The sequence below is a fragment of the Rhinichthys klamathensis genome, unplaced genomic scaffold (genome assembly GCF_029890125.1).
Source record: "Rhinichthys klamathensis goyatoka isolate OS25496 unplaced genomic scaffold, OSU_Roscu_1.1 h1tg000176l_1, whole genome shotgun sequence".
Classification (NCBI taxonomy): Eukaryota; Metazoa; Chordata; class Actinopteri; order Cypriniformes; family Leuciscidae; genus Rhinichthys; species Rhinichthys klamathensis.
In genome coordinates this window covers 585,036-595,911 of record NW_026606705.1, presented here as the reverse complement: position 1 = coordinate 595,911, position 10,876 = coordinate 585,036, and the positions used below count along the sequence as shown (strand labels likewise).

The window sequence follows — 10,876 nt, the reverse complement described above, 5'->3', positions numbered from 1 at the left end:
ATCTGGTGAAACCAGGAGGAGGCGTCGTCGAGCGTTCTGTGACACCTGTGTTGTATTTGCTTTTCTTTTTTCTTTTTTTTGATTTTCTATTATGATGTTGGTCTCTTTGTATTGTATAGGGACCCCCTTGAAAATGAGATGGTTCATCTCAAGGGGCTATCCTTGGAAATAAATAAATTTGCGAATGATTGCCTTTATTAAATAAATAATTTATCAGTCACTGAACATCATGCTGTATTATATACATTGTTTGACAGCTCAATCTGCTTTGAAATAATATCCAGTAGAAGAAAATAATGACCAATCATACTATAAATAATGCCCAAATATTATTTTATTTTTTCTTGAAACGCTCATCTTTGTGGGAAACTGTTGATTAGTGACGGGAGAAACTGAACAAAAATCTTCCAGAAACTGTAAATGCAGCAAAAACTCAGTCAAAACATGCAAACACATTTACCACCAATCACAAATGTTTTATTGAAAGTGAAATCTATTAAATGCATTTAACAAATCATATAATACCATTAAATATGAAGTTTCTGTAAAATATGTATTTTATTAAATTGTAGGGCTTGTTTAATGAAGAGCTTTAAATAAAATATTATTAACTCAAGAGCTTAGTTTTTATTATACAAATGTGTCTAATATGTTCTGTACTGTTTTACAAATAAAACTTGAAACTGATGAACTGGTTTATGGGAGCTGTTGAAAAGGATACTTGATGTATTAGATGTATGATTGAATTTTGATATAAGATGCAGAATTTTGTTATAAGATTCTGTTTTTGTTATAGATTTAAGTTTTTTGTATGACTTTTTATTCCCATAATGTTATAAAAAAGAAAAAAGGAACTGGTTCAGAGATCTCCGCCCCCTAGTGGAGAGGACAGAGTCAGTCACGTGACACGAGGCTCCAATCCAGATTCAGGATTCAGGATTCAAGGAAGTCACATGATGATTTTCAGGAATTTACTTTCAGTTTTGTATTTTTCCTCTCGGTCTCACCACTCGCTACATGCAGTAATTTAAGTTTTGACGCCTGAACAAAAGACTCATGTCGAAGTTTTACTATGTAAGTGTTCATGTTTTTAAATATAAATCCAGTCTGTGTGTTTTTGTGTGATTAAACCAATAGTTGTGTTTCTGTTTGTGGAAAGCTAATCCTGCTAAAGATGCTAAGGAAATAAGTCGACGGGCACGTTCAAGATCACAACGGTGCGCAACGTTTTGCTACGGTTTCCAGGTTGAACGTCATGTTTCCTGGAATCGGCGTGCACCGGTGTGCAACGGGGTTTGAGATGCGTTTTCTCTTGTTTGGTGGGCGTGTCAGAACTGCAGTCCAATCAGCAGCAACATGTGTATAAAGCACACGGTATTAAAGTGAACTCGCACAATGGGAGTAATTTACAAATGTGTTCGATATGCAACAACTGAGGATATTAGAAGACATGTTTGTCGTAAGTATTATTGTAAAAATATAGGATATCAACATAATGATGTAGTTGTTTATATTTTTAGCTTCATTGCAAGTGTATGACATTTGGTATAGAAATAAACAATGCATGTAAAGTGCTTTTCCTAAAAATGAGAAAGAAAATACAGGGTATTAATAACACAGTATGAACAACAAATAAAGTCAGTATGTGAGGCTAAATAGATGTGTTTTAGTCTTTATTAGGTAAGATGTGCTTCCGTTTCAGTTTCCACAAATCCCTTCACTCGATTGGGATGTTCTCTTGTGTTCTGGGCGGCAAGTGCAGTAACTGTAACATCGGGCATATTTTGTAGTATTAAACACATATTTATACCGACTTCATCAGGCTCCGAAAATTCTTCACAAAGAACACAAAAAGCCTTCTCAGCTGCCGTAGTTGCAACTCTTGCGTCATCACAACAGTGTGTTCAACGCGTCACCGTTTCTGTTTAAAAAACGTTCTGCAACGTTTTGTCAGCGCTGAACGCAGCCGACATGTTTGCTGAAGGTATCCACTACTGAGATCATGATGATGATATTGATCATGATTATGATGGTTTTTATTATTGGGGTTACTAATATCATTCTTAGATTATCACCAAATTTCCAAACGCCTGTTGTTTCTTTCAGTTTGACTGATCATTTTCAGTATTACACATTTTTATCATATGCACATGTGTTAAATATTCAGACTAAATGAAAAGGAATGTGTAATAATATTTTACCTCTCAAGAAAGTGTTTTTTCCCTGTATAAATATGTTTGTGATTATTAGCCTGAATCTGTGACATAAACCCGCTCTTCTGTTTTCTCAGGTATTCGTATACTCTGCTGCTTCTGCTGTTTTGCTTTATCAATTATAGCGGTCAGTACCATTTTTGTTCACATATTATAACAATGTTTTATTTTCAAGTCCAGGTTTATCTAGTTATTCTCGATTGTTTCTCTTTTGCACCAATTGACTTTGCTTGACATTTGTGGATTAATGATGGAAATTTATCATTATACATTATCACACACCATAACTACTTCTCTATGCAGTTCATTTATTAATAAACATGTTCAGGAATTCACAACATCTGCACTGACATCATTTGAAATGGTAAAATGTGGCACAGCTAATATTGTTGGCTCCTTATTACATACAGGTCCTTCTAAAAAAATTAGCATATTGTGATAAAGTTCATTATTTTCCATAATGTAATGATAAAAATGAAACTTTCATATATTTTAGATTCATTGCACACCAACTGAAATATTTCAGGTCTTTTATTGTTTTAATACTGATGATTTTGGCATACAGCTCATGAAAACCCAAAATTCCTGTCTCAAAAAATTAGCATATTTCATCCGACCAATAAAAGAAGTGTTTAATACAAAAAAAAAAGTCAACCTTCAAATAATTATGTTCAGTAGAGGTCGACCGATAGTGGATTTTACCGATACCGATATCTAGGTTTGACCGTACATGCCGATAACCGATAATTCAACCGATATTTTTTTTAATGGATACTGGATTAAAAACAAACATCATACTCACAATAAAACAGTGCTAAACTGAAATGTGCTCAATTAAATAAATAAATATGAATATATTAAAACTTTATACAGAAAATAATTTAAACATTAAAATATTACAGGTTTCGTTAACTATAACCTAGAAACATACGTACATTTCATAGGTAACACTTTGCCCCAAGTCCCATTTGTAAACAAGGATGTATTAACTAGCTTTCAGGAAATATATGCATAATGCAATATACCTTTTTACTGCATGTATTAATATGAGCAATACAATTGTACCTTTATCATTCATGTTAGTTCATTCATAGTACATTAACTAAGGTAATAAAAGAAAAAGTAAGAATTAAAACTCCATCTCAAATGCATTAGTAAATGTTGAAATTAACAAACTACCGTAACAATGAATAATTCTTCTACAACATGTATTAACCTTATTTAATGCTAAAAATGCAATGTTATTGTAAAGTGTTACCATTTCATATGATTCCAAAGAGTCGTGCTTAAAGATGGCCATTAAAATGTAATAAAGACCTAATGTATACGTAATGTAGCCTATAGTCTCTCACTTTATTTGCTTCTATATTTAAGAACACTTGATGATTATCTAATCAAAAATAACAAGATCTATTGTAGTGATTAAAAAGATCTTAAATCGAACGCGTTTCTGATTAGTTTACGTTTCTGTTGGCTGCATGAACATATCAATGTTGAGAAAGCAATCACGTCACTAGTTTTAAATATGCAACTTCGTCGGCTAATGAATGCATAAAAGTGACCAGCCGTATAAAAATAATGCAAATAGATGGTAACAATTGCGCCATAAAACATTTGGGTCAGGTCTGCGTGTGTTTTTGTCACATTGCATTAACGGTTGACTGAGGTAATGTTAGAGTCCTCACAGCCTTGACGGCAAACTACTGTTCTTTCTCTGCTGATGCAGCATCTAGTCAACAAATGAATTAATTTGTAATGATATGGCTATACTTTAGTGATATGTATTCATACCGTTTCGCTGTCGGTGTTTTAAATGTCAGCGCTCTCGCTGCGTGTTCTCTCCGTGCTGCGCGCTGCCTCACGTGTTAAGGCCAATTTATACTTCTGCGTCTAGTGTACGGCGTACGCTACGCACGTAGGCGACGCCGTCATGAGCATTTATACTTCTGCGTTTAGGTCTGCGTTGCTCTGCAGTACAGCGCCGAAACGCTAGTTGGCGGCGGAGGGTTTTAATGTTCCACTGTGTTTAGATTCCTCGCGGCAAGAAGAAGAAGATTCCTCGCGGCTGTTTTGAGTTTAGGTTACTACAAGCAATGTCGACTGAAAGAGAGCAGATCATGTTGGAGTTGGAGCTTATCGAGGTGGAAAAGGTAATTTTTTTGTTTTTTTAACAGTTTCGCTGTACTTAGAATTTAAAAATGGCGGGCGGTGCAGAAGAACACGCCGGAAATACATAGGAGGAAACGCGATGCTCCCAAGCCGACCAATCACAGATCTTGCGGTCCGCGTCGTCGCGACGTGTAGTTACATTTTTGAGGAGGTGCGCGTCAGGTTACGGCGAAGGGTACGGCGTATGGTACGCGTCTGTGCGTATGCTACGCCGTACCTACTGCGCGCACCCGACGCAGAAGTATAAATTGGCCTTTAACGTAAACAACTCAGCCAGTGATAGTTTGTTATTTGTCCTCTAGAGGCCGCTCTCACTCTGTATAATGCCAGCAGTCTCTTCTGTTCTGAGCGCTCTCGTGCTGTGTAATGACCGCGCGCACTTCTCAGCCGCTCCAGCAACGGACGCAACCCGGAAAAACTATCAGTGTGGATTTTTGCCGATAACAATAGTTCCACCAAACAACTAATCGGCAAAACCGATGAATCAGTCGACCTCTAATGTTCAGTTATGCACTCAATAGTCAATACTTGGTCGGGAATCCTTTTGCAGAAATGACTGCTTCAATGCGGCGTGGCATGGAGGCAATCAGCCTGTGGCACTGCTGAGGTGTTATGGAGGCCCAGGATGCTTCGATAGCGGCCTTAAGCTCATCCAGAGTGTTGGGTCTTGCGTCTCTCAACTTTCTCTTCACAATATCCCACAGATTCTCTATGGGGTTCAGGTCAGGAGAGTTGGCAGGCCAATTGAGCACAGTAATACCATGGTCAGTAAACCATTTACCAGTGGTTTTGGCACTGTGAGCAGGTGCCAGGTCCTGCTGAAAAATGAAATCTTCATCTCCATAAAGCTTTTCAGCAGATGGAAGCATGAAGTGCTCCAAAATCTCCTGATAGCTAGCTGCATTGACCCTGCCCTTGATAAAACACAGTGGACCAACACCACCAGCTGACATGGCACCCCAGACCATCACTGACTGTGGGTACTTGACACTGGACTTCAGGCATTTTGGCATTTCCTTCTCCCCAGTCTTCCTCCAGACTCTGGCACCTTGATTTCCGAATGACATGCAAAACTGAGCAACAGTCCAGTGCTGCTTCTCTGTAGCCCAGGTCAGGCGCTTCTGCCGCTGTTTCTGGTTCAAAAGTGGCTTGACCTGGGGAATGCGGCACCTGTAGCCCATGTCCTGCACACGCCTGTGCACGGTGGCTCTGGATGTTTCTACTCCAGACTCAGTCCACTGCTTCCGCAGGTCCCCCAAGGTCTGGAATCGGTCCTTCTCCACAATCTTCCTCAGGGTCCAGTCACCTCTTCTCGTTGTGCAGCGTTTTTTGCCACACTTTTTCCTTCCCACAGACTTCCCACTGAGGTGCCTTGATACAGCACTCTGGGAACAGCCTATTTGTTCAGAAATTTCTTTCTGTCTTACCCTCTTGCTTGAGGGTGTCAATGATGGCCTTCTGGACAGCAGTCAGGTCGGCAGTCTTACCCATGATTGCGGTTTTGAGTAATGAAACAGGCTGGGAGTTTTTAAAAGCCTCAGGAATCTTTTGCAGGTGTTTAGAGTTAATTAGTTGATTCAGATGATTAGGTTAATAGCTCGTTTAGAGACCCTTTTCATGATATGCTAATTTTTTTAGACAGAAATTTTAGGTTTTCATGAGCTGTATGCCAAAATCATCAGTATTAAAACAATAAAAGACCTGAAATATTTCAGTTGGTGTGCAATGAATCTAAAATATATGAAAGTTTAATTTGTATCATTACATTATGGAAAATAATGAACTTTATCACAATATGCTAATTTTTTGAGAAGGACCTGTATATATATATATATATATATATATACATGTATTTGACTAAAATAAGAATATTTAATGATGACATAGATTATAGAGAATAGAGAGAAACAATACATGTATTTTTCTGGATTGATACTTTGTATTGAATTAATTTTACTCTGTCTGTATTTGCAGAATCCCCTCCTGAAGGAAACAATCTTAAACATGTGACGGAAAAGAAAGGAGAAAACGTCACACTGTCGTGTGAATCTGATGACAGAGAGATTACTGTAGTTAAATTAAGCAGACTCTCAAAAAACATCCTTGTCTGTGAGAATGAAGAATGTAAGAGTGAAAATGGTCGAGTGTGTAAAGAAGGATCATGTGACGTCATCATCAATGATCTGATCTACAGTGACGCTGGGAAATACATTTTACTTGTGTACTATTACAATAATGATCAGAGAGAAGTGAAGCGACAGATCAGGGAATATCATCTTCATATCCATGGTAAAGTCAAAACTGATCAAACCATCAGCTTGTGCTTCAGGATTTCCTACATTCAGGATTTCCTAAAAAACGGAAACCCTGCGGGTTTCAGAATGAAGCGCGATGCTTTAATTATTTCCATGTGTGCGGGTTATGGGTTTCCTCCAGCATCTCAGAGCGCTTCATTCACAGTAAACGCTGCTCATGAACTCCGTCTGTTTGCTGTTTGGGTTTCCCATAATGTGCATTTGGTAAAGCATATAAGAACCGCTCAATGTTTCAGGCGAAGTGTTGCACTGTTATCATTTGCATGTGTAAATAAAAGATCAGATTACTGTCAGGGTTCTGTCACTTCTGTCAAGTTTATTTCTTGGTTTTGTGACAGAGCTCTGACACTCCTGCTTTGTCTTGTCCTTGTGTGAGCGCGCTTGAGCCGTGCGCTCTCTTGTCTGTGTGCCTTACCTACATGTGCGGAGCGGGATGTCCCGGCACGTCGGTCTAATTTGGTTTCGGTTCTGTGTCGGATTCGGACATTCATGCTCCGCGTGTTTATCCTCTGTTGTGAGCGCACAGGATGAGCTTACGCACGGTCTTGTCGTGTGAGCGCGCGGTCTCGAGTTCACTCGGGCTAATCGCTCTTCTGCCCACGTGTGTTGTGTTTTGTGTAGCACGCGGTTCGTGTTTACATCGGCGTGTGCTTTCATGTCACGTTTTGTCTTGTTCTGTGAAGTACACAGCTTGTTTTATACTAGCTGTGTGCTTTCATGTTGTCATGTTTTGTGGGAACACGTGCCTTATGAGTTCTCATTGGCTGCGTGTTCTAGTCATGTTTGGTGTGAGCACATGGCTTGTCATGTGTTTCTTTGTGCTCTCCTGTCATTGTCCAAACCCGCCCACCTTGTTATCTGAATATTGGTTGATTTGCCCCACCTTTCCTCCCTCATTTCCTGCCTTGTTTGCTCCCTATTTATTCTCCTCGTGTTTGCAGTCCTGTGCCAGATCGTCGTCATATGTACTGTGTGGTTCGGTCAAGTCGTTTCTAGTCTGTCTTGTTTCCCCTTTGGGGTGGTATTTGTTGTCTGTTTTATTTTTATTATCATTAAATACCCATTGTCCTGCACTTGAGTCCTCTCTCCTTTCACCTACCCAAAACCTGACATTACTTGATTAATCATTCAAATAATCATCAGATTACTTGATTACCAAAAAATTATTAGTGACAGCCCTAGTAATAATGTTAGACTGTAACCAGCAGAGACTGAATTTGACACGTCCTGCCTAATATTCAGATTAGTGGATCCCAATATAGATGTTTCATTGGTTGATTTTTAAAATGGTTACTTTTTTTGTCCCCTAATATGTGCTAATGTTTTGGATTGATTGAAACATTATAATAATGATTAATGCTGAATGTGTGTGTGTGTCTCCTCAGATGAGATCTCAGTGAAGAAAGGAGAGGATCTGAAGTTGGATGTTCTGTTGATCAACGCTGATAAAGTGGAGAGAAACTCTCGCTCCGGCTGGACAGAGGTGTGGAGGAGAGGTCACGGGGTCAGAGGTCACGGGGTCAGCAGTGATCGACTGACCGTCAGTGACCAGACTCTGATCATTCATGACTTTACAGTCACTGACACTGGAACATACAGAGCTCTGGACTCTAATAATGAAGCCTTGATCACAGTCACAGTCACAGGTGAGAGAAGATCAGTGGATATGTTGAAATATTATTTATAAAGCGGACAGCTGAGGTTTATTCATCATGATTTGAACAGCAACTTGATGCATAACATTGTGACAAACCTTTCAATATCATCTACAGAATCTAGGACAGAATCCAAGGGAAAACTGGACAACACAGATGATGACACTGAACAAATTAGTAAGTAAAACAGGAGACAATAGTATGGATTTATTTCTTGCCAAAAGTATTGTGGGAGAGTAATTACTGACAGAATATAAATTTTTGGGTGAACTATCCCTTTAAGACACTATGGCCTGGTTTCACAGACAGGTTTTAGATTAAGCCTGTATTAGACTTACTTCAATTTGGACATTTTTTATAAACGTGACTTTTTATAAATTAGGACAGCTTTTATAAACGTGCCTTAGAAAAAAACATTACTAGTTTGAATCTTGAGACAAAACAATGACACTGACATTTTTTAAGAAATGCCTTCAGTTAAAACTGCTCAAACATGGATTTTAGTCTGAGACTAGGCTTAAACATGCAGTAAGCGATAGAATTAGTCCTAGATGCAGATAAATGTTCAGTCATGTTACTGAAAACTTCAAAATAACTGTGCCTTCATGTTGCAGTTTTGTGTAATATAATTTTAAATGTGTTTAAAGTTTTGATTTATGCTTATTTTTTAAATGCATTTTAAATGTTTGATTCACATTTTTTCAATCCATGACCACATTGTTTGTTTTTCAGTTTTGTGCAATATTTATTTACACGTGTTTTTACATTTTTGATTCACACATATTAATTTTTGATCCGTGACTGCAATACTTTTGATGAAAAATGTATCCCATTACTAAAAGCTTTACAGTTTTTTTAAGCAGTGAGTTTAACAAAGAAAAATTGTGCTTTCTTCCCACCTTCTCTATTTCCAGGTGTATGGTATTGGATTTCGAGTGGTGGAATGATTGTGTATGCGGTTCTGCTGGTTCTGACTCTGATTACACTTGTAGTTATGTATGATGAATCCTCCTAAAGGGTTGCAATCAAATAAACTGTACATAGTGTCCAGTTGCAGAATCACAGCAGTTTCAGACCAGCGGCGCTAGAACCGCAGCCTCAGGATGGAAGTGTATGAAAGTGAGGTGTGGAAGTGCATGTATAGCACAAGTCTATATGACCTGTATAAGCTCCGCCTCTCACTTCCATCCTGAGGCTGTGGTTCTGAAACTGCTGTGATTCTGCAACTGGATATATCTCAGAACATCTAGTGATGTCACTGGTTACTTGTAATTTTCCTTCAGAGCCAACAGATCTGCAGAGGATTTTGGCAATATGTGTTTGATTTAAAACACATATGAACATTTGGACTGCACTCCTACACCAATGTTCTGTTTGTTGACCGTCTGCATTTAGTTAAAGTGACCTAGATAAAGACCAGGACTGGAAACCTGAAAGGTCACATAAACTTAGGAATACTTGTTTCTATTGAATCCATCAACTACTGTTTTCTAAACAAATCAGGGAAGTATTCACAGTATAAACAGTGAGCAAGCATATCTATTCTAAACTCTGAAAGACAGAAAATGTGTATGTTCTTATGTATACTTTATATACAGCATATTCAGTAATATTATTGCTTTGATTGCACTATAAAAAAACGTAAACTGATCTGAGCTGAATAATGACTGTAGAGCTGATTTAGCTGATTCAACTTTGACTGAACAATGACTATTGTCTTCTGTAGAGCTGCTTTACTGCAGAAACCACTGGTCATTATTTCCTGTTTATCACTGTAAAGCTGATTTGAAGCACTGTACTGTATTGTATCTGTAAAGATTTTTAATATATATGGTTAAATATATTTATATTTAGTTCGGCCTGAGGCAGTTTCTTGCTTCTTCTAAAGTGTCTTCATCATCTAGAGTTTTTACTTTACTCTTGTTGCTTTTGTTACCGGCTTAATATTGTATTTGCACTGAATCTGCTTTGAAAGAGTGTGTTCTGAAAAACTAAACCAATTAAAGCACTTTTATAGAAGAGTTTTTAAGAGTATTGTTTTGTTGATATGTATTTTTAAAGAATTTGTACTGTTTTTCTTCCTATGTTTACAAAAATTATGTTTTTTTATATAATATTTCTGTCACGTTCTGGTTGATATTATAATATGTAAGATAATCCACTGAAGCAAAAACACTTGTAACAGTGTGCTAAACAAACAACAGTAGAAGAATAAAGCATATATAAAGCATAACTAATGAACTAATCAAGCGGCAGGTGATAGAAAACATAAAACAATGAGTAAAAGTAAGTAAAGTGCTGAAACTTTTAGAATCATGCAATTATCACACTTCTGGAAGTAATCAAAACGCTTAACCTCAAAAGGGGCGTTTAACCCTAAAAACATTTGAGAGGCAGGGAAAGTGTAGGCCTAGGTCTCATTTCTTGGTTTCATGTTGAAAGTGTGTTTGTTGTGAATATTTAGATCTGGTGACTTTACATACATTTTTTGTTTAGCTCAGCATTTAAAAACAACATGAACACC

General features: G+C 37.8%; 1 protein-coding gene across 1 annotated transcript; it reads left to right on the top strand.

The window, feature by feature from the left end:
* The first annotated feature begins 989 nt into the window (after window positions 1-989).
* Window positions 990-9,468, top strand: LOC130092383 (uncharacterized). The gene is made up of 6 exons (XM_056260232.1): window positions 990-1,074; window positions 2,291-2,340; window positions 6,357-6,671; window positions 8,083-8,343; window positions 8,470-8,529; window positions 9,267-9,468. Coding segments are annotated over exons 1-6 (789 nt in total). The 5' UTR covers window positions 990-1,072; the 3' UTR covers window positions 9,368-9,468.
* Window positions 9,469-10,876: the final 1,408 nt, after the last annotated feature.